Genomic DNA, 25,440 nt, shown 5'->3' with positions numbered 1-25,440 from the left:
CCTACGCCTCTCTACTCTGGCCCACTCCACACCACACCACTCCACTCTTCGCCAAGCCAATCCACTCTACAGCACTTTACGCCACTCTATGCTATGGCACTTCAGAATACACCAATCCTAGCCACTCCACTCTGCGCCACTCCACTCTAAGCTCCACTTCTCCACTCTACTGTACAACACTCAACGCTGTGCCCCTCCACTCTACAACACGTCCCTCCACTCTATGCCACTCCACTCTACGAAAATGTACTCTACTCTATGCCACTCCACTCTACAATACTCTATTCCACCCTGTGCCACTCTATGACACTTTACTCCCCTCTGTGCCACTCAATGACACTCTAATCCACTCTATGGCACTTAACTCTAAGACGCCCTACTTGATCTACATAACTCCCACTACACCACTTTACTCCATTCTATGCCACTCCATTCTATGAGACTCTATGACACTCTACTCCATGCCACTCTACACCACACTACGCCGATTCCCCTCCTTTCTACACCACTTCCCTTTAATCGACTATACACCCTTCCACTTTATGCCTCTCCACTCTATGAGACTTTACTCCACGCAATACCACTCCACTCTAATGGAGTGCATTCTACCGCACTCTATGCTACTCCATGCTAGGCTACTCCACTTTGTGACACTTTAATCTACTCTCCACTACTCCACTCTAATCCATAACTCTCCCCTCTATTCCACTCTGACACTATACTCCACTTAAGGCCACTCTATGACACTTCACTTTACTCCCCTCCACGCCACTCCACTCTGACACTCTACTCCACTCTGTGATACTCTATGCCACTTCATGCCGCACTAAGCCACTCTATACCACTCTACACCACTTCACTCCACTCTACACCACTCACACTTTACTCTACACCACTCTACTTAACCCTATAGCACTTTACTCAACTCTACGACCCTCCATCCCACTCTACAACACTCCACTCCATGACGCTCCACTCCAGTCTGACACTCCCCTTTACACCCCCCCACTCTGACATTCTGCTCTAAGACACTCTACTCCGCTCCATGCCACTCTACTCACTTTATGCAATTCCCTCTATGCCACTCCACACCATTTTTCTCTGACACTCCACTCCACTCTGTGCCACTCCACTGTACAACACTGTACTCCACTCTATATCACTCCACTGTGTGACACTCTTCACTCTGCTCCACTACTCCAATCTACACCACACCACTTTACGCCCCTCTATACCACTCCACTGTACTCCACCCTACGCCTCTACACTCTGTACCACTCCACTCTACACTCCACCACTCCACTCTACGCCACGCCATTCCATTCTATAACACTTTACTCCACTCTAAGCTATGGCAGTTCAGCATACACCAATCCACACCACTCCACTCTGCGCCACTCCACTCTATATCACTCCAGTCTAACAGCTCCACTCCACTCTACACTTCTCCACTCCACTGTACACCACTCAACTCTGTGCCTCTCCACTCCACAACACTACTCCCCACTCTATGCCACTCCACTCTACAAAACTGTACTCCACTCTATGCAACTCCACTCTACAACATTGTACTCCATTTGGGGCCACTCTGACACTCTACTCCCCCCTGTGCCACTCTACGACACTCTAATCCACTCTATGACATTCAACTCTACAATGCTTTACACAACTCCCACCACACCACTTTACTCCATTCTACCCCACTCCACTCTACTCTATGACAAGCAACTCCACTCTACTTCACTTTACTCCACGCTATGCCACTCCTCTCTACAACACTCCACTCTACTCCACTCCATGACACTCCATTGCCCGCTATTCTACTCTATGCCACTAAATTTTATCCATTCTGAACAGCAGCCACACTGGTGTACCACATGGCTAAAACAAATTGGCAAAGCTAGTAGTCCTTGTGCATGCGAGTCCTATAGGCTTTGGCAATGCTTGTTTTAAATTTTGCTGCTCTCCCCAAGACAAATAGAGGTGTTCCCTCCATTGATGTACTGCTTATATGAAACAATTTACCTAAATTACGTCAAATAGGATATCGTTATTTACTGTAATGCATGATTTCCATGTGTATAAAGTCCTGTTTCACTTACTAGAAAAGGCATTCCAGGTGCGGATCTAATAACCTGAGCTATTTATAAAGAATCAAACTGATGTGCTCTTGATAATTCTATAACCAGAGTACATACCAAATAGCACAAAAAAGCAGAACAATCTGTCTATTGGATTCCTTGGATCCACCTCATAAAAAAAGGTGTTGGCTTAGAGGGATAGTCCTAATGGCTGCACTTGAGAAAGGTTCTAACCTGAGAGTCTCCTCCGACCCAGAAGGCCTAGAGATCCAGCAACAGAGCAAACAACAGGGGGAATGAAGCAATCATGACCCATACCCTCCTCTTCATCCCCCCCTCATTTATCTCATCCTTGCAAGTGGCTTCATATTTAGCAACCTGGTCCAGGTTAAATATTGTGGGTCAAAGCCCATCTCCACCAAAATCCAAAACATGAAGGCCCATTTTAATGAATTGAATGTCTTTTTGATGTCTATCGAGGAAAGCACACGATGCTTATACACAGTCCAGATATATGGCATGTGGATTCAGTCTTGCTCACTTTTTGGTTGGTTTTAGACCCTGACTGATCTGGATATATGATTCGTTCAACAATCCTAATTAAACAGTTAACAAAGACGTTTTGCTAAAACATAAGTCTTGACTTTTAAAAGGGAACTGAGGCAATACGGGGCACACTTGTCTATTGCTAGCCCGACTTTGTAGATTGCAGTATTTGAAGCTAATGGTAATCTTTTTTCCAAAATTCTGCATCTATTATTGTTTCAATTTCTTTGTACCTGCAGGTCTGTGAAATTTAGCTACTTATAATGTAACGTGCTTTCAAGCGTACAGTTTGTGTGTGGAGGGTTTGAATCCACTATGTGCTAAGTCTGACTCGATTTCATGCACTAACACAGGGTGAAGCAGACTCGGCTGAAGTGGTCTGAAATGACCACTGTAATCCCCACATAAGAGTGCCAGCGTTTTCAAAGGTCATCTCTTCTGCATTGATGAAGACCTTAAATGCCTGAATGCACTTGCCTCTCTGTCTAATTACCTGCCTACCTGTCTAGCTACCTCTTCGATTTTTGTGTGGTCATCTACAAGCTGTAGAATCGACCTACTAGAATTTTGACTCCAGAATACTGACTACCATAATGTTGTGAAGGTAAATATATGTGTTCCTTTAAAAGAAGGCTAGGGAATCATGTCTTACCGGCTTGCACTTCTGCAGCTGAGCTGTGGGAACTGTTGCACTGGTTTGAAACTCCCACTACAGAAATATTATACAGCAGCCCGCAGTTGAGGTCAGATATGTTGTAGTCCTGCTCCACGGTTTCGTAAAACAATACGTGCCCATTCTGTGCAAGGGCTGTAACAAGGTAGGAGTCGGCTCCTGCGGCTTTGTTCCATATCAGTGATGTGATGCCGCTGTCGCAGTTAGTGTCGGTTCCTAAAATGTCGGGAGTACAGGGTGCTGGGTACAAAATAAGCAGATGCATTATCAACGGAGTGTAGGGAAAGACAGTCCTGTATAACAGTCGATGTACAAACATCAGCATCACAAGTAGCATGTTTATCCTGCAGTCTGCCATTGCTCATGTCACCTTTATGTATTCACAGGACTGACGGCCTGATTTAGATTGCAGAGTGCAATACTCTGTCGACCTGACCGAGTATCCATATCCTGCATATAGGGCCAGATGTATCAAACTATTTTGCATTCGCAAACATTGTGAATCACAAAATTCCACTGTTTGCGAACATGGGCGTTAATTCATCAAAATGCCAGGGGTAGCAGAAGTGACATCATGCACCCTTTCACCTCCACTTTCACTCACAGACACCTACACAAATATTCACACATATACACACTGTTTCTCACATAAACACACTCTGACAAACTGGCAGCACACAACATACATTTAAAAGCATTTTTGCTTACCTCAGCTGCCAAGGGAGGGCATATTCACATTTTTTTATTACACTAATACTGAATAATATACTACTGTTCAATATTAGTATAATAAAAAGTTGAAGCAAACAAAGAGAGCAGAGCCCTAACTAACGCCCATGTGACAAGCTTCCACTGTGTTCCTGGCACTGAATTTACCACCTCTGAAGCCAGATGTCGCAAAGGCAGTGTGAGGGGTCGCAAAGGGCAAGTCGGGGGTTGCAGCTGCAACCCCTGGCAACCCCTAAATGACGTTCATGTTTGTGAATGCAAAATAGCCATACAGAATGTATGAAAGGCGTTTGCAGTGCAATTTGAAGAAATCGCTAAAATAGCGATTCCCTAAAATTGCGACTCAATTTTGTGAATTGCAAATTCCGATTCCCTAAAAAGGAAATCGCAACTAGGGAATTCCTATTTGCGATTCCCTATGCACATGTATCAAGCATTTCCTAGATGTGAACTGGGCATTTAGGAAATGCAATTACCACCAACTCCAAGTTGGTGGTAACCATGCACATTTTTTAAAAATGCATTAAAAATGCATTTTTAAAAGGTGCTTTGTAGCTCACACATGCCCCTAGGGAAAGTGTGCACTTCACATGTGCACAATTAAATTTTGGGGTGCCTCAAAAGGAGGCCTTGAGGCCCACGTCACCCTTGGTTTTGCATTTCCTAATTTGCGATTCCCTAATAAGGAATCACAAATTAGGAAGTGCAAAAACATTCGCACCTATGGGCCTGAAGGAACGAATAGAGTTGCATTTCATAATAGTGATTCCCTAATAGCGATTGCGACTCTGTGGGAATCGCTATTTTCTTAAATAGCGATTTCTTAAAATTCGCTATTTAAGAAATCCAAAAATGCACTTTGATACATCTTGCCCTTGGAGATGGGTCATCTCTAGTCATTTTACTTACTCAAAAACAAAATCCCAAAACGGCTGTAAATGATAGCACATGAAGAAATATAGCATTATTTCTGCTTCTGATTTACAAATCCTTAGGAATCTGTGATTCATATAGCACTTAGGGGGTCAAATGACCGCTGCGGCCATTCTGGCTTTCCCGCTGGGCTGGCGGCCGACTGCCAGAAGGCCGCCCGCCAGCCCAGTGGGAAAGCGCCTTCAACGAGGAAGCCGGCTCCGAATGGAGACGGCGGAGTTGAAGGCGTGCGACGGGTGCAGTGGCACCCGTCGCGGTTTTCAGTGTCTGCTTGGCAGACACTGAAAATCAATGTGGGGCCCTGTTAGGGGGCCCCTGCAGTGCCCATGCCATTGGCATGGGCACTGCAGGGGCCCCCAGGGGCCCCACGACACCCGTTCCCGCCATCCTGTTCCTGGCGGTAACAACCGCCAGGAACAGGATGGCGGGAAGGGGGTCGGAATCCCCATGGCGGCGCTGCAAGCAGCGCCGCCATGGAGGATTCCCTTGGGCAGGGGTAAACCGTCGGGAAACCGCTGGTTGCCCTTTTCTGACCGCAGCTTTACCGCCGCGGTCAGAATTGCCCATGTAGCACCGCCAGCCTGTTGGCGGTGCTACCTCCGGCCTCCACCCTGGCGGTCTATGACCGCCAGGGTCGGAATGAGGCCCTTAATGCCTGAAGGAGATGTTTAGAGATTTCATTCATATTCCTTTTTGAGTAAGAAACTGTCTTCGAAATTTCTTACTGAAACAAACCTGACAAACCACTCTAATGTACACAAGTTTACATTGGTCCTTCAACACAACAGGATATAAAAACCTGATTGCGATAAAACAGCTTGTTACTCCCTCAGTTTACCTGATTTTACTGAATAACTTTGGCTTTCAGAACTATTGCAGAATTCGCCAATCGCCTTGACGACTATGCTGAAGCTTTCGCCGCACGACAAACCAGCGAACACAGATGAGGTGTTCCAAGTAGCATATGTGTAGGTGCTTCCTTCACCGCTCTCCACCGTCACCTCATACAGCACTGCACCATCAGTGTAGTCCCAGGTCACAAATATGGAGTTGTTGTCACAATCCATAATGGTCTCTATCACGGTCGGGATGCATGGAGCTGTGTTGTAGATGGAGGGATGGAACGGAACAACATTTTATTTTGTAAACAACGCCAAGCAAAGTGGTCAATGACAACAAGCAGGACATGCTTAATTCGGTAATCGTGGCATGTAAAGTGGATCTAGGCTTTCCCACTGATGCATTACAACAGGAATCATCGCTATCAGATTTTGAACCCCTGTACATGCAGATGGATAAATGTTTTGGAATCATGTGTCTGCTCTACTTTACTCACAGACCGATCACTACCAGTTAGCTAGAGAACACCCAGTTGCATCTGACTTCTTTATGTAAACATTTGTGTTGTTGCATCACAGCACTAAGTACAACTCAGACCAGGGGTGTCTAAGGTAGGTCCAAAAGGGAAGGATCCATGACACATTTTTTGATAGCTCTAGCTGTAAATAAATTCCACTTAGATTACTTGCATGCAAATTTGTTTTACGTAGATATCCTGAACATTTTGCCTATATCTGCCCTCCTTTTCAAATGTTGGACAGTCCAAGTCTAGACCACTACCTCTTAGACAGTCCTCCATGCCACAGTCATTACCCTAAAAGGATGAGTATGGGGTAAGGACTGTAACAAGAGCAAGGAAGTCTGTAACTTGGAGTAATAATGATTTCTAACTGGGAAATAATAAAACAAGCTGCAACAAAGAAGAGGGGATGAGAGCTTGACCGCCTCAGTGTATTAAGTTTTTCCTTCCCGCTTTACGATAGCACTGTTGAGGTGTGCAGCACATCGAAGTCCTATATTGGTTTTTTAACACCATGTAAACCTGTGGTGATGGTGATGATGATGAGAATGATGATGAAGTATTACCAAATGGAATTGGCAGTAGGGTCTTTTTGTTGGTGTCATCCCGGAGAATTTGTCTTACCTGTCTGGAAGTTACTTGTCGGTGCAGCCAAGCTGTTGCACTTGTCATCCAGTGCCACCACAGTCACGCTGTACAGTGTTCCACACTGCAGTTCGAAAAACGTGCAATTGGTGCTAGTTGTGTTGCATGTGGTGCTGTTGCCATTTGCGTTTACGACCGCCATGTATGACAATGCGCCTTCGCTTGGTAGCCATGACACATGAGCAGTGTTGGTAGTGCACTCAGGGACTGCGAAAACTTCTCTTGGTGGACAAGGTGCTGTTGCAAAAAGCAAATATATGCATATATTAGCAAGAAAGTCACGCAGAGAACATTGGAAATCTCAATTTGTAGTTCACATTAAACGTTTCTGCAATATTTTGAATGCAGTGCCTGACCTAATTTCTTGGTAATTTTCACATTTGCTTTCTAACTTGTTCAATCTTTAGTTTCTCGATGCTTAAATAGATGTTGCATGCTTCACACTAAACAATGTAATGCAATCCATCGGGTGTTTCTATAGCTTTTTTTATATGACTGATACATTTGAAACTGGTCCAGTTTATGAAAATATTTTCTTTCCAGCAAAGCCTGCATGCACATAGAGGCAGATATTTCAAGAGTTAAAAAAAACACTACAATATTTCAAAATGACAGTGTGAGCTGCAAATATATAAGGTAGAGGGGCGGCAAAGGTGTTCTCCCCTTTCCTAGTGACTTGTTAAAAAATGTATCAAAATATTGTGACTGTCCCAGCTGTCGCAACCCATTGAAAGAATACATACTGCTCTTGTCAGTCATCAAACATTTGCACAGTGGAAGCTGTGCCCTGGCAGTCTCTGCATTCCCAGCTGGTTACCCAAATTCGCTGAAAGAACCCTGCCTTATGAATATAGATGGGATTGGATTTCTCTGAATCATTGACACACCTTTATGTTGTACGTTCCTGATACATTGGCTGCAATGCAAACGATCTGTGGGGCAAACATACAAGACCCCTCTTTTATAGTAACACCGAATAACATGCCAAATGTATCATTAGCCGGGTCTGATCACAATAAAAACACAATATTGTGATCAGACCCGGCTAATGATACATTTGTCATGTTATTCGGTGTTACTATAAAAGAGGGGTCTTGTATGTTTGCCCCACAGATCGTTACTTTCCCTGGCTTCAAATTCTTGCAGTTTCCGCACACCCTTCTTTGTTTGTGTAGTTGACCACACTCAAACTTTGTAGGGTTTTTTCCATCACAGACTCTTCATGGTGACCATATCGGATGTGTGTTTGTCATTCCTCGATTCGTATGGTAGTATTCAGGGATGGTTAATGGTGTTCTGCTAAACCACCACATGTGGACAGTTAGGTTCCAATGGGATCAGCCCTTTCTGGCCACTTCATGTTGTCTACGTAAGACCACTAGATGAACAAGTTGCTTATATGGCCCATCCTGCTATTGATTTGCAAACTCTGCTCTTTGTGTGTGATTCACAAAGCTTTTTATCCATAAATCTGACGAACTCCTTCAAGTTCAGGTGTAAGTCATAACTAAATAAGGATTAATTACACTTACTCAGAAAATAAATCTTTGTGAATCGGTCCCTATAGCTGCATTACAAAACGCAATGCCATTAACATATTCAAATACTACTTTCAAGTAATATATTACATTATTTATACCAATTAACTTTCAATGCAGGTTCTTCCTAACTTAGCCAGTAAAATTGACGTTTAATCATTTCTAATTTAATTTGTCACACTATTTTCCCCTTTGGAATGAGTTATCAAGCTTAAGGCAGTCTCGGTATGTGGTAGGTGTGTACGTATTACTCATGCCTGAGGCTGAGCAGATTGCTTGTGCAGGAATGCCCCGTCTTGTACACGATTCCTACTGCATTTAGCTGAGACCATCTGTATGATAAAATACATATGTGGCTTTTTTAAGGCCTTTTATTTGATACGTTCTTCTGTAGTTGTCAGGATTGGGGTCTGCCATTTCTCCTGAGGATTGTGCTTTAAAAACATAAAGGCAGATTTTGTGCCTGCACCATGCTTGCACCTCTTTAAGGTTCTTAGATAACTGTGGTCCTTGAATATATTTTACAAATCCACTGCACCAGGTTGTATACTAAGTAAGGCAGAACATTTCTAAATGACTGCAGTATGAGGTTTACATACCTGTTTCCTCTTTTTACCAAGACAAGATCAGTCTTTTGTGATAACAAGCAGGGAGGCCCACGAAGGCCTGTCCTTCAACATTACATTTGTCACCCACCCTGGCTCCTTGTGGGTATGGCAGTCTGCAGACTGAATGAAATCTGGTAATTACCTGATCTGGTTTCATTGGAGGCGGTGAGTGAAGCGTTGCATTGTCCATTTCCGGCCTGTACACTAAAGGAGTACACATGCCCACATGATAGACTGGGTATCTGGCATGATGGCAAAGTTGAAGAACAAGTGCCCACAACACCAAACTCGTTTTCTGCCATGACTGTGTAATAGGATGCTCCGCTTGAACTCTCTGACCAGGACACCTGAGCGTTGTTGGTGGCACAGTCAAAAACGCCCTCGGCGTAGGCTGGGAGACAGGGCGCTGAATCAAAAAAAACATGACAAAGTGTTATAAGCTATGTCTATCAGTGTCACATGTGGATATGCAAGATCATGGACCACCAAGTTGTCATTCTTCAATGAGAGCACCGCATATCTTGTTACAGACTGACAGGGTGGACATCAAAATGGGACTCACATACAGAAGACATGAACACACAACGGACATAGAGTAGAGCAACAGGGAAAGCCGTTGATTGCTCCTGTTAACATACCAAAAGCAAGTCACAATGCCATTCAGATCACTTCTAAATATAATTCACAATAATATCTATGGTGTTTTTATCTACCAAATTCAAAAGTTATAAATGCCAGTAGTTTCAGCAATGGCAATTTTCGATGTCCTTGGATGCTCAGGACATTTTCCTCCGTCACTGACAACAGCCAAGAGGCTATTTCTTTTGTTGAGTGTCCAATTTCTGCAATGTACTATTGTCTCCTAACCATTGCACTGACCCTTGCTTCAGGCACACATCCAGTGCAAGGGTCAGTGTATTACGTGCGAGTGTTCATGCGTCCTAGCCAATGGCGTAACTCAAGACAGGGCCCCTTCAGGGCCTTGGCACACTGTTCAATCCAACCACCCATTGCATGAGGCATCACCTAGAATGGGGCAATGGAGGCATACTTGGACCAAGCAGCACATCTTGCTCAGAAAGCAGCACCCTAGCCTACTGCCAACTGGGAAAATGCATATTAACCAGTCTGTCCCTGAGGTTGGTGATACCCAACTACTAGAACTGAGAACTCAGAAAGGCCACCTCACACATTTACAGAGGATTTGGTCTGAGCATGTCTCTCCCGACTCCAGTGCTTAATTTGTGCCAGTGGTTGTGTTAGTCTCAATTTTGAGAACCAGGAGTTACTTTATTTTTCATCATCAGACTTTCACATCTTCATTTACTCCTTTGAAAACCTAGATTTACATATTTTGATGAGAAATGATGAATAGAAGGTTATGGAAGCCACAGGGAAAAGGACCAAGCACATGGAGTCTTATTATACTTAGGGAGCCTTTTATTATACTTAGGGCACACTGTCCCTGTTTCAGCTACAATGCACCTTTAACAAGTGGGTGCCCCGGGGGCAAGGCATTATTGAAAGGCAGAGCAGATGTTTGTAGCTGTGCTCTGTGTTTCGCAGTGTAGGCAGCAACCTGTCCTGCTTTACATGAGGTGAGGGGACAGAGATTCCCCTGCAGATAGATGCAGTGAAAGACTGCACCTCCCTGCAGTGGGATGTCTGGGGTTCCATGGGACCCTCATTTCCTTTCTCAAAGGGTGTCCTCGGTGGTGCACTAACTGTGTGCCACTTCGTTGTGTTGCAAGTTCAGTGTGCCTCCTGATGGCCTTTTTGCCTTTGCCGTTGTTTCCATAATACGGAACGAAAGCAGAAGTAAAGGGGCACTCTCCCATGCAAATGAGGGCACTCTTATGACAGCATCAGCGCCATATGTGCACCAGTGATATCTGTATTACAGAAGTGGCTGCACAAGCATCTGCGGCCTCTTCTATAAAACTACAGTGCCCCAGAAGTGCAGAAAGCGGGTACACTCACTCAATACTCTGCTAGGGAACTGTATGTAATAGTGTGCTAGTTCTGTAAGTACTTCTGTGGGCAATCAGGACAACACCCAGTTGCTGTTTGTGGCAATTTCGTTCCCTTACATTCCTAATGCGTTTTAAGACCATGTTAAGCCTTGGCGCTAGTTCTCCAAAGGACTAAAGATACCAACATAACACTCCATTTCTGGTGTTTGTGACAATCCACTTAGTATACTCAGAGATCCGTAAGAGGACACAGCATTATTATTAGGACATTTTGTTAACTAATTATGTCAAATGGCCAGACAGAAAGAACATTTATTGGAAACGGAATCAAGGGTTGTGTGTCAGAATATCGAGGACAAAAATATCACGGTTTTAAAGCATAGGGGCATAAACAGTTTCAGTAGTGCTTTAACTCCTATGCATTGTGGAACAGTGACTCTGAGAAAGTCATTTAGTATATACTGATTCACCAAGGACAACAAATGAGCTTCCTTTCATTCATCCCCAGTACACAGGCTCACAAGTCTTACCTGTCTGCAGAAGACCAGCAACGGAAGCAGAAGTGTTGCACTGGAAGTTCTCCGCGACCACACTGATGCTATAGTACACACCACAGTGCAGGTCACCAATGTCACACCGTGTATCTTTTGTACTGCAGGAACTATTGTATCCATCCATTCCACGAGCGATGGCTGTGTAGGACTCTGCCCCTCTACCATGGTCCCAGGTCACTCCGATGACACCGGTCTCACATACCACACGGGCATCTGCATTAAGCGGGAAACAGGGTGCTGTGGATGCAGCAAATAAGAGAAAGAAATTACTTAAGAATTATATCCCATCTCATACATTCAAATAGTGCACTGTATTCCAAGAGCCATAAGTTAATTTAGCTGTAGAGTTGGGTATATGACAGGTAGTCATCCTGATGGATGTTTTGTATATGACATAAAACGCTGCTTATTACCATCAGAAAATATTTATTTACGCATAGGCGGATACTTTACTTGGGTGTTTTTGGGTCTGTAAACAAAGATCCAACTATAAGGCCTGTGCAATATGGTAAGAATAAGGTAATACTTAATGATATCACAAGAGAAGTGCAACTAATAGAAGTAAAATATGTGATTTGTTAGTAAAATGTTTACGCTATGAAGGCCCTAACTACCAGTGGCCAGGTAAGAATTTATTGGGTGTGCGATTAATTCACCCAATTACGAGTTTTTGAGGAATAACAAGTGGTTTATCACACCAAATACTACATGTTCCTGCATTTTTCTCTGATAAATAGCGGCAGGTGTGCAAAATTGCACAATGTACCTTCGCACTAATCTGTCTTCGAGGGCCTTGCTTTCTTCTCCCCTGGCCGCGCCACTCGTTCCTGCGGCATTATACTCAGCGCAGCAGAGACATGGGTGTGGGAATCATGCCTTCATGGGGCTACTGCTTTGCAATGTCATCCTGCAGAACACCGGTTCTTAACGTTTTCACTTGTATGGACCCCCACTGAATCACTACTGTAATCCGGGGAACCCCACTGATTCGTTATTGGACAGCGGGTGCTCATGGCCTAAGCAATTTCCGTGATTTGAACCTCAAACAAAACACAAAAATATGAAAAGAGGTGTTCACCAAACAAATGCTCAATTACTGAAATGTTTAGTTCACAATCAAATATAGACATGCTTTTTAAATGTTAAATGTTGGTTATTTATTTTAATATATTTTATTAAATTGTATTGTATTCACTTCATATTATTTAATTTTGTAAAACAGTGATGGATCACCAGGGTAGGCTGCACAGACCACCAGGGGTCCTTGGACCACAGGTTAAGAACCACTGCTATGGAAGCCTGCATTGGGCTCCAAATGCACATCCTGTGTTTAACCCTTCCTCTGGCATTTTGTTTTCTGTAGTGTTAACAGGGAAATGTTAGTGCAGCTCTCTTTTTTGGCTGCACTAGCCATGGACAGATGTCACCGTTCTGTGAGATATCAGGCACCTGTCATATATTTTTCTATTACATGGTTCAGTTTGATTTATTTAACATGAAATTATGAATTTGTGAATCGGAAAATGTTTATTGAAAATGGTATTTTAAATACTCCTTTATGCTATGTGCTTTCTGTACTCTGCAGTAAACAGAATAAAACATGTTTTTTTATGTTAGTAAGTAACTGAATTTTTTCTTGAAGACATGTTTTACTGTTTTCAAAGCTATTTTATCTCCGGAAATGATAGGATCTCAAGCTGCTCGTTGAGGTTTTTATTTAGCAAGACTGTGTTGACTGCATTGAAAATTGTAGGTTTTGTTTGCCTTTTACAGAGAGAATGTTGGTTGACCCACTCAATCCTTCATCTTTTGTGAGTCATGGCCCTCCTCACACTTCACAATGGTATACTGCACTCTGAGCATCTGCATATATGTAGGTACATACATATGAGTTGCAGTTTAACCTATATGTAACTGCACCATATACATAGAGATTCTTGCATCCTACCATTTAACAGAATGCACTTACCTGTTGTTAGTTCAGCAGTAGCACTGGGCACACTGTGGCAGGCATCATCAAGAGCTACCACAGTCACGTTGTACACCTGGCCACAGTCCAAACCATCGATGTCACAGAAGGTTGCAGTCGTGTTGCAGGACTCTGTATTCACATTCAGCCCCGATGCGAAGGCGGCGTACGACACAGCTCCCGCACTCGGTTGCCATGATAGAGAAGCAACATTTGTGTCGCAATTAATGGAGGCAATTACATCCTGTGGGTCGCATGGACCTTTAAAGAAAAACAACATGTATTTTTCAGTGTTTTGGTTCAAGAAAAATGAATGTATAGTGGTCATAGGTTCTACTCTGATATGTGATAGCTCGAGAGCAGCCTCCAGCACTCAACCAGAAGCATAGTTTTATGTTCTCTAGTATTACTCTAGTATTAGAGTGAGAGATATCTAGAGCTCTCGTATTACTAGTGTTTATGTACATGGTCTTCTGTACAAGGGTTTCTCTTAGGGTCACCTTCTTATAATTATTATTTTGTTTTAGGAAATCCAGTGTAAATGGTGTGGAGTGAAACTTCAAAGGACTTGGTCATTAGTGACTGGAGTGCAACAAAGTAATCACATTTTATAAGACAGCTTGACTATGCTGACTGGACAGATCACAACATGAGTTCCAAAGAAAGGACACCTGATGCGTGAAATATGTGCCTTCAGTCATTTTATCTGACAGTGGCAGGACCCTCACTTTAGGAGCAGCTGTTTGCGCTTTATACAAGGATTTTCATTCATTCATTCATGCTACAAGTGTAAATTGACCAATAGCTAACAAACCAGTGTGGCTCTTTTCATTATATTGTAAAACAATTGGTTAGAGATCATCCAGATATAGATGTCAATTAGCTAGGAGGTAAACATTACCAGAAAGGACACTTTTTGACTAATAAATGTTTGTACAGTGTGTTGACATCTGTGCATAAGTGAGATCTAGTCATGATAGGTTGACTTTAGGATAAGGGCACATGTTGATCATGAAGAGTAAAAAGAAAAAGTCTTTTTCAGGTTTTATGGCTCAGATACAATAAAGTTAGGCACAAAAGGTATTCCCTGAGGAGAAACTCCAGTTTCAAGTAGATAACCTTGAGTCAATGTCAAGCAGCCTAATAGTAAACCCTTTAATTGTGCATTACTACAACAGCTAGTTATGGGTGTTTGAGGCATGAGGCACTCATTGTTCTCTTCAAAGGGCCTGAGCTTTATAAAAGTTAATATAGTGGATATATATATCTTGAAGGGTCTGAAGTGGGAGTAAATTATTCTAGAGTTGCTAATTCTAGCAGTTGGCTCAACGTTATTTCTAGTATTTGGTTTCCATCTGGAAAACCCTTTACCTTTTCTACAACCTGCAGGTTATAGAATAATTTCAATAAAAACACATTAGCAGCAGAATCTATTACAACACAATGCTGTGTTGGTGTATCATTGCCAATGTAGATGTTTCATAAATTTCAAATATCTGATGTTCTTTCAACCACTCATTCATAAACTTTATCAATATGTGCCAAGAAAAGAACAAAACGTTTGGTAATAGAACTAATACATACAAACTATTTTAAGAAACAATGGTTGACAGTGGATACAGGTTTTAGGGTATAAACGTGCTTTGTTTGAGTTAGACATGGAAATGCACATCAACACACTGTTAACTGACAGCTTACGTATTCAGAAGGCACTAAAAATCTACAGACACGGGCCAAATTTGTCATAGTATTGCTTTGCACGTGTGCCTGGTGTCTTAAGGGATATTAAAGTCAACTTTACCAAGTAACGCAAGGCCACCTCACGTGGTTCTGTGTTGGTTGGTAAATCTGGAGTAGTACCAGGCAGCACATGTTGCCGTTTTGAATTACTCTGCAAGGGGAAGGCGCTATGGCTGCAGAATGATTGTTCCCACACATTCACCCATGGTTTTTGGTGCAGTCTCAAATTTACCAAGACCGGTAAATCAGGGAATGTGTCAACATATTACACATTCCTAGGGGAGGCGCAACAAGGAGAATTTTGTTTATTTCTCCAAAAGGAAAAAAAGTCTCTGAGGATTGCTTTTTGTGCAGGAAGGTATCCCTACCTGCACAAAAACAATCCAGCCTGCAACACAGGCACCCTTGCACCATTGTGCCAGGGTGTTGGTGTTGGGGCTAGGCAACAGATTGTGGTCCAGCCAATGCAGAGAGCAGGAATGCCCAATAACTTGGCAAATACGACACACTCCTGCTCACTCCCTTGCATGCAGTGCAGCAAGTTGTCTTGCTGCATTGCATTGTGTGACACATTGCTAAAACTGAATCTCAATTGGCTTTTCTGCATAAATAATTTGATGGATTGTTCTTTGAGTTCTTATGAACTTTCTAGTGTGCACAATCAGATGCTTTTAAATGAGTTGTGCAAAGTTCATACAGCTTTTTTAGATGTTTTCATCACTTTTTTCTTTTTAATTTCAGTTGTTGAGTTTAAAATTGCATTTGTATTTATCGTTCTGAAAATGTATTATGTTTTAATTAAAATCTTTGAAGGCTTGTTTGATTGAATGATGCACACTGCATCACCATCAACTCAAATAAAACTTTAAAACTGTCTTATGTTATTAATAGTGAAAACAATTTTCTACACTTAATAATGAATGTGTGATATGTTTCATTTTGACGAAGACACTAAATTGTCTCCCACTGTGTGATGTAATGAAATCTGTCTTCCCCTCCACAAGTAACAGTTGCCCTTTAGATTTATCTCTTAATAGTCAATTGATAAATATCTGTTTTCCTTCAAATAAATGTTCAAACACCTATCAAAAAGAGAAAGTTTCAAGCTTCCTTCATTTTGTTTGATTAGTTTTTTGGAAATTAACATTTTTAACAATTGTGTATTGGGTGTAATATGGATTGTTATTGTCATTACACTGTATCAATGTGATTTACAAAATTGTTCTTTATTTTCTGGTATTTATATACCCTAAACCTCTCTTCTTTTTCTCTCTGTAGCTTTCTTATGTGTTCAAACAAAATCCTTCTAAATACCATGCATTTTCCATCTTACATCACTGCTATCATTTTCTCAGTACTTTGATCTTATATAAAACACCATGGCCCTTTGTCTATACTCAATTGTCTTTCAAAAACAAAAACTGTTTTTTATCCTTTCAACAGTGATATAAAAGGAAGCAGTGGGTTAGTGCAGACAATAAACAGTAGTTCACTTAATTTTCATCAAGACTATTGACCTTTTTCTGACTACATAGTTTATTTGTTTATTTACTTATAATGCAGACTGTCACCATTAGGCATCACGGTACTTCATAGAAAACTAATAGTGGAAAATAAGCCCCATGTTTACTGAAATTGTCTCACTGTGATGCTGCACCATGCAAGGCAATCCAAGTAAAGAAAAAATAGTTCAACACGTGTATTTTGTTCTGGCATGTACCTAAAGCATAACTAACAGATAGCTCATCCTTTCATGTGTGAGGTATGATATAGTGCCTTTTTTGTGTGGCTAACCACATTTGTTTTGGATTAATGCTGCTGGATTTTGTATACTGCACACTGGGATGCTTCTGTCAGGTCTCCATCCTATGCGTACTGCCCCCTAAAACATGTCAGAATTGGATAACTTCTAAGTGGCATATTTAGCTTACCTCTTAGGCCATAGTATAAGGTGCAGGAAATGTAGCCTGTGTAGCTTGACTCTTGTAGTTTTTAAACCTGCAGACAAGCCAGTCAAAATAACCCTTTTTGACAGGAAAGAACCCTACTTTTAAATATTAAATGAAATAGGTCACTCCTAAGTAAGCCTAATAGCTCACAAGTTAGGAAGTCTAGTATTTAAAAGTAGTGCATTCAAGAATTAAGTGTTGGCATGTACTCACAGTTACTACCCCCTAAAAGCTATTTTCACTATGGTGGTCTTTTTAAATCAATCTATGTGGTAGATATCAAATGAATCCAACCACTAACAATCTTGAAGTAACTTCAGCAAATGAATCACTATAATGAGTACTCTAAGTAGATTATCAAAAATATATTTATACAATATAGCAAATGATTCAATAAAATAATTACAGCGAGCACACACATATATACATAAATTTACTGAATGATCATGAAATGTCATAAAAACACACTTGTCACGCAAAGATCACAGGATATTAATCAGAATTGATTGAATAGCGATCATTGGTAATGGGTAAATCCACCCAATCAATGCATGTCCATCAAGCGTAAGTTCTTCAGAGATGAATGTCTATTAAAATTATATTTTTTAAATACTGGTGAGAATGGATGCATCTTCCGCCAACAAGGCCAACCAAGTGCCAATTTAGGGAATGAATGAAGTAGCAGGAACAAAATAATCAATCAATCTGGAAATTCAAACTAATACTCGCATATATTGTGTTAAACAGTCTTCTATATTGTATAAATATATTTTAGATAATCTGCATAGAGTGCACCTAATTAAACTGATTTATTTGCTGTAGTTGTTTCAAGATTGCTAAAGGTTGGGTTCATTTGATACCTACCACACAGATTGATTTAAAAAGTTTATAGGGAACTTTTCATCAGTGGTTGAGGAGTGTCCTTGAGTTACGTTACACCTACCCCCTGGCTAGTAAATCAAACAAATGAAGCACTTCACCCACAGCTAATCAGTAACTCTCTGGTCTGGACCTGGTTTTGTTTGAGACCAGTGTGGTGAACTGAAGGGCTAGATCTGCTCCCATTTACACTTAGGACTAAGAAGTGAACTCCAAGGGTTAGTTGACTATTCTCCTGTGTGGCTACAGGGACACAATAAGATACAAGAAGCTTTTTTCCTGATGTCTGAAGTGTCCAGCTGACCAATAACAAAAGCACCTGAAGTAGACCTGGCTGATAGCCTCTGCTGAAGTGAGTTCTGACCCAAAGTGGCTATCCCCGAGGTCCTCATAGTTTTAGAAGTGACCAACAGGAACTGCTCAAGAGGCTCTGAAAACTTGGAAGTTAGAAAATGTTTGGAGTTTCAAGACCTCCGGAGCTTCAGTAGGCTCTCATGCCAACAGTGACCATTTTCAAGGGACTTTGCCAGATAAAGCTCCAGGCTTGCCCCACTGGAGGATTTTGAGTTCCATAAACAAGATTAAGGCCTCATTACGACCATGGTGGTCCGAAGACCGCCAAATTACGAGTTCGGTGGTTAGGCTGAGGCCAAACCGCCGATACTCTGCCCGTACCGCTGCTTTTCCACAGTCCGCCGGGCTGGAGGTGAGCACCTCCAGCATGGCAGACGCCGTCATACTGCTAGCCATATTATGACGCGGGAGACCACCAGCATTTTTCTGGCAGTTGCACTGCAAGAAAAGCTGGTGGTCTTGCATCCTGTAACCAGGATACACTCGCACACACTTCCACATACCTGCACACATGCACTCATACACTTCTACACACAAACACACCCCACTCACCCACACAAATGCGACATACACACCCATTTACACTGACATACATACACAAACATCGCTGACACGCGCATTCACTCCTGCCCTGCCCCCACCGGCACATACCCACATTCATCCCCCTCACCCTCATGTATCCATTCACACCCCTTCACCTCCCTCTGCACTGCATACACCCATTCACTCCCCCCTCTGTACCGCACACACGCACTCACCCCATCCATCTGCATTTATCAACATACACACACCCACCTCCCCCAGCATTCACGACACTCACACAGGCACACCTCTTCCCCCCACCTCCTCCCCTGTCAGATGATCACTTACCTCGTCCGTTGAGGAGGTTGTCCGGGCGGGGATGGGTCCCGGCACTCTCACCGCCGGCCGCGCCTGGCCATCAGGACATGACGTGCAGCATCCTTTTGGCATTGTGTGGTGGTGCTGGCGGTGGAACTGCCTCTACCCCGCCGACCACCAGCACGACTGCTGGTGGATTTCTGCCCGATTTTGGGCAGACATCTGACGGCAGTCGGAATGCGGCGGACTTAAGACTGCAAGCACTGGCGGTCTTTCGGCGCCTGCGGCTTTGCTGGTCTTGTAAAAAGACTGCCAAAGTCGTAATCAAGGCCTACGTTTGAAAGTAGGAATCTTACTTGGTAAAGTGAGAGGACTTCAGCAGTCACAACATTCAAGTTTCGCCTGCTCAAATCTTTTCTCACCAAAACCAGCATTTTCAGTGGGACTTCATCTAGCTGCAATCCAGTTTCGGTGGATACAGCCTGCAAATTTGTCTCACTGGAGGGTTTTGATTTTCAATTTAGGGATAAAACCAGAAGGGAAAATCTTTAAAAAGGACAGACCTGATGAGTGTATCTGACCTGTGTTTCACCGTGGTAGGCCTGAAATCGTGCCTCAGCAAAATCATGAACAGAAATGCCACTTTACTTTTTCTTGCCTTAATTCTTCACAAATTCACATCTCCCCTTTCCCCTTTTTGGATTTTTGTCGTTTTACTGACATTTTCATTATTACTTTGTCTCTACTTGTGTAATCTGGAGCAGGATTTTTCTTGTGTTGTCTTTTGGATTTAAAGTGTTTTGTTACTGCTAAATACTTTAAATATTTTCCTAAGTTAAACATATCTGCTCTGTGTGAAAGCAGTCAGTTGAGCTAAGGTTTAAATTATTGAAACTGTGTTTAACCCTGACAGGTTTGTGGTCATATTCCTTGTGGTTGATTCACTTCCACCCAATTATTAGCTCACTTTCTTACACAAAGATATCAACGAACAATTTCCACTTAAGAGACAGCGCCTTAATATTTGGTCTGTATTCCGTGAAAAAAAAGAGAAAAAACAAAGAAAACATATTTCATTCGAATTACTGATGTATGCCAAATGTACCATTCAGTTTCAGTCTTTAAATTTGCACAGAAATCAATCATAAATGTGACCCATAATGGGACAAAGGCTTACCAGTTTTTATTCCTTGTGTGTTTGAAGGTACACTCTGACTGGTGCTTGATCCAGCAATTACTGTAAGGTTGCATTCCATTCCGCATGGAAGGCCGAGCAATTCACAGTGAGTAGCTGTTGTGTTGCATGAGGCATTACCACCCTCAAATCCATCGGCCAGAACAGTGTAGAACATGGCTCCATCACTTGCGAGCCATGATGCCGAGACTGAATTGCTGTCACAGTGCATTACAGCTGTAAAACTCTGTGGAGGACAAGGAGCTGTGTTGGATACAATGAAAAAGAATGTGAGAATTAAAGGGAATATTGTGAAGATGTTCTATGTACATTTCTCTAAGTTTTTTCAGTGTAAATGAGTATTACATATTCACTAACCAACTCATAAGGACAAGTATGTAAACTAGAGATATCATTGTGATATAGCACCAACAACAGTGATACTGAAAATCTAATTAACATGTCAGTGTATATATTTAGCATTACAGATTGCCCCTTGACAAATTCATTTTTGGCTGTTATTTTACAACTAGTGTCACCGAGGTCTTCAAAATCCATACTTCGTGGGTAATATTACATCATTTCTTTGAAGAATTGATTTCCAATCAATAGAAATCTAAAATATTTTACATGTAATTTATAAAATAGATGACAATTATTCAAATATAATCTAAAAATACATAGTAGGTAGCATGCATTTAATGGGCATATAATGCCATTCAGGGAATCTTAGGGTCCTGGTTGACCTTGTAGATCACTTTGTAAAGCATCTGATGTTTGGGTTTGGGTTTAATTTTATTCTTTTATGTACAAAAGTCGACAAACTAGGACCATAAGTAATTACAGTATAATATAATGAAATGTAATATAAGCTTCCTGAAACTTCCAGTAGAGCAAATGATCAATATTTTCGGAACAGTATTGCATTTTCAAGAGAGAGCAGGCTTCAGAGTATCTCTTTTTGTCACTAAGGCTAAGGATATGATTTAAACTTTAAATTACACAATATCTTTTAAAACAAATATCCTTAGCTTGTGAGTGGCGCTCACCTCTACCATAACAATTCCCATCCTTGCCGACAGCAGTGGAAGTTCCACCCATCTTCTGACATGCTGTGATTTCTTATTACCGGAAACCATCAATATCATTGTATTTCCATACAACAAGATTACCTGTTGTGACTTATCTCTCTCTTTCGAACACACACTCTAACACACAATCAGATATCACACTTTTCCCTTTCTCTGTCTCTCTCTCACACACACACCACTCTCCATCACTGTCTGTGTCACACTCACCACAAGTCAACCTTTTCAGGTATTGAGATCCTAAATACATGTGCCAGTCAATGTACCAAACCCCAATCTCCTTAACGAGTCCATGCCCCAATTCATCCTTGAGCCTTTAAATACTGTCCCCTTCTTTGGTCAATATGTTCTGCCATTTCCACCAATTAGTGTTATTCTGTGCTCGCTGTCTGAGGTCCCCATTATGTCTTCTGGCTTTCTTTTACTTTTCAAAAGTAATCTTTCACCCCCAAATGGTGAAAACATGGTGCGAGCATTTCTTGGCAGCTGTTCAGACATTAACCAAAAGCGAGAGAGGGAAAAACATACAAACCAAAAGACTGAGAACAGGAAGACGGAAACACCATCACAAAGGGAAAGGCAAGAACCTGCAGGAGTGAGGAAAAGGGATAGGGACTGTCCGCTAGTGGATTAAAGAGGCATGGGGTGAATTCAAGACAATGCAGACTAGTTGTTTGGCACAACGGCATTTATTTTCAATGGCTGTGGTCTTCTGAGCAGTGCTTCGGGCACTGGCACCCATTGCTTTACAAACTGAGCTCGGGCAGCTGACTGTGGGATTCCTCTTGAGGGAGAGTCTCTCTGTCGATACCTACCAGAGGCATCCCAGTACATGTTGGAGGGAGCTGCCGGTACCCAATACACCAAGGGGTGAAAAGTAGACCAGCTAAATACTTGTCAACTTTTCAACTGATTCAGCATGGTCGCTGTAGCGTCAGTAATACAAAATCAGTGCTGGAACCAGGGGGCATAAGATAAACCCAAAGGTGGGTGTTTTCCTAAATCAATGGTATTCGGCAGTCCCCCCAGCCCCTGGAGTACTTCCCACCTGCCACTGCTAGATATATTTGTAATTGACAGTTCTACCCACCGAGTTAAATAATCAGGCTAAAATATGTTTTTATTATGTTTTCGTTATTTTGTTTTTAGCACTAAGTCTTCCCAAACTCTCACTAACACTCCTCAAATCCTTCGCAGTGGCCACAGAGTATCTTGGGGTCTCCCTACTGTACTTTATTTAAAGTTTCTTTAAATGTTTATGTTAGCCCAATCTGATCACTACGTATGACCACATCTGGCAGAGAAAGCGTCCTGTACCTGAGTGCACTGTGATCACAGGCAATGGCATGCAGGAAAATGGCAGCAGATTTTGCATCTCCCACCTTTCGAAATGTCTGCACGTTCTTGGCATACACCAGAAAACTGATGAGAAAAGGAGCACTGCACGAGCAGATGTTGTCTCTTGCTCAGTGGCTCAGGGTGAGTAGAGCAGGGCTGAGTATCAGTGATTAATTTGATTGCTAACTGTATTGCTGTGTCCGAGAAGCTTTAGTACTCCCATTTATACTGCGCAACCCATTTGAGAGGTTTGGAATGATGAAGGATGAGTGGCAGGGTGATTAAAAAAAGACGGGAGACAGAAAGACAGGAAGGGGCAAGGCTGAGAAAGAGACAGGAAGAGTCAGGGTGAGAAGCAGAAAAATTTATGCGAGGGACACATGGGATGTGATAGTCAGTAGTAATGGGTGGAAAATATAAAAGAACCAAAGTGGAGGGGGACAGACCTGGATACACTGATTGAACCAGACAAAAATGTCTGTGATAGAAACAGGAAGTGAAAAAGACAAGTGTCTTGAGCGAGACCATGAAACAAGATGGTAGGGTAGAAGATGGTTGCGTAAGTGAGAGACAAAAAGGAGGATGGGCAGCAGGAGTATTTGACAATGAAGGTAGTGAGATGTGCATGACAGAAGTTTTAGCAAGCTCATGAAGTGGGAGGCAGAAGAGGTAAGAGATGTGAAAGTGAAACCAAAGGATGTGTGACATTTGGGTACAGCAGGGAGGAGAACTTTAGAGAGAAAAAATTGTGAGGAATAATGAGAAAGAAACAGGATGGAGGGGTATTTGCAGGGCACAGTACCAGAGAAAAGTGTCTGACTAGAAGATATGTTAAGAGAAGAAAGTATAAGAGTGGATGGTGGGGGTGGGGTTTCTAAGATGAGGGGCTGAGTTGGGGATGATGGTAAAGGGAGACAGAGAAAGGAAGGAGTGAAGAAATGATAAGAGAAATGAAATGTCACAGTTAATAGTGTGTTGAGGTAGAGCACAGGGTGTGAGAAATATGGGTATGGGGGAAGTTTGTGAGAGAGGTTGGTAAGATGGGAGTGCCAAAAGAGCATATTGCGGCTATGTGTGTGAGATGGCTAAATGAGAAAGGGGGGAGACAGCATAGGAACGTAATAGAATGGCGTGAGAAGGGTGTGTGTAAGATAAGAATTTAGGCAGACAGAAGAGTGAGCAGTGAGAGGAAGAGGAAGAGAGAGAGAGAAAATGAGAGTGGTGGGTGTGAAAGAAGCTGAAGGAGATGACAGTGATCTAGGATGGTGAGTAAACATGTCCATCAGAGAGATGAGGGTATGACAGTGAGAGAGAAGGGTGTGTGACAGAAAGGATGCAAACTTCATGTTACTCAGGAAAAAAGTGTCACTTCTGGCCACGATGACCTCTTTCTTCACTAAAGTAGAATGCATTTCCATATCCTAATGTGTTATTTTTCCATGCAAGTTCAGAAACAATCAAGACACCCAAATTGACTGTTCCATTCAAACTGCGGTGTGTCTGATGAGGAAACCGAAGTGGATATCCTGGCAAAATCATCCCACAGATTATAGCTCTGATCAGACTATTTATTTCTACACCAGACCTTTCACAGCTAATGATGCCTTTGCTCAAACGTTCCCTTAAATACACCACATGAGTATCTGTTTTCCTTGGTTATGGTATTTTCTTTACTTTTCCCACCAAGCCTTCATGCTCGTATTCCTCTCCCTGCGTTTTTGGTCATTCTGTCCGGCTCCACCATGTCTTGGATATTTACAAAATATAGTTTAGCAGCTGAGCTCTGTAGCATTATATATTACCAGATTCTAGAGAGAAGCTGACGTCGGCGGTTGTGTTACTACTGATCCCCACTGCAGTAACTGTGAAGGTGTATTTGTTTCCACACAACAGGTTGTTGATCTCGCAGGCCGTGTTCTGTGTCTGGCAGCTGTGGGTGGTGCTGTCGGTGCTTCCTTCAGCTATCACTATGTACAAGACTGCTCCGGTGCTGGGCTCCCACGTCACTTCCGCAGCAAAGCCCTCGTGAATCAGGGTGGCGGATACATTTTGTGGACTGCATGGGGCTGAGAAAGACATTAAAAGTACATAGAAGAAATGAATAAACAGTATTTTATTTCAGAAAGAATTTCAAAGCCTTGTATGACTACAACATTTGTGTAGCAGAGTCCCTACATTGCCTTTAAACAATACATACAAAACTTGACAGCTTCATTAACACATTTTGATGTAGACTTATGAACTCCAGGCACAAGACCTATCAAGTCATCATACCTCCTTCCTGATTGTAGGAACTGGGGACTCTACAAACTCTCTTGCTCTACGTTATTTTGTCCCAAATTGTATTCCTCTTTTTCTGTCCAATGACTCACTTTTACTGTGTTGACCACTGAGTGTGTGAAGGGGCCCTCCATGCATTCTGCATCTCGAGAAGCTGCAATAAATTGTAAGTAACTTTTATGCTTTGCC

At 42.2% G+C, this 25,440-nt stretch overlaps 1 protein-coding gene across 1 annotated transcript in view; it reads right to left on the bottom strand.

Annotated features, from left to right (window-relative positions):
- Positions 1 to 25,440, bottom strand: part of LOC138293267 (pneumococcal serine-rich repeat protein-like) — a 335,396-nt gene that overhangs the window by 48,677 nt on the left and 261,279 nt on the right. The window contains exons 46-53 of the mRNA XM_069232401.1: positions 24,774 to 25,037; positions 20,549 to 20,809; positions 13,610 to 13,870; positions 11,617 to 11,877; positions 9,256 to 9,519; positions 6,947 to 7,204; positions 5,801 to 6,061; positions 3,280 to 3,540 (exon numbers count right to left, since the gene is read on the bottom strand). Of these exons, the coding sequence (XP_069088502.1) occupies positions 3,280 to 3,540; positions 5,801 to 6,061; positions 6,947 to 7,204; positions 9,256 to 9,519; positions 11,617 to 11,877; positions 13,610 to 13,870; positions 20,549 to 20,809; positions 24,774 to 25,037 (2,091 nt within the window). The remainder of the gene's footprint in view (positions 1 to 3,279; positions 3,541 to 5,800; positions 6,062 to 6,946; positions 7,205 to 9,255; positions 9,520 to 11,616; positions 11,878 to 13,609; positions 13,871 to 20,548; positions 20,810 to 24,773; positions 25,038 to 25,440) is intronic.

Source organism: Pleurodeles waltl, chromosome 4_2 (genome assembly GCF_031143425.1).
Source record: "Pleurodeles waltl isolate 20211129_DDA chromosome 4_2, aPleWal1.hap1.20221129, whole genome shotgun sequence".
Lineage (NCBI taxonomy): Eukaryota > Metazoa > Chordata > Amphibia > Caudata > Salamandridae > Pleurodeles > Pleurodeles waltl.
The sequence above is the reverse complement of the archived record's forward strand: the minus strand, read 5'-3'. Positions and strand labels throughout refer to the sequence as shown.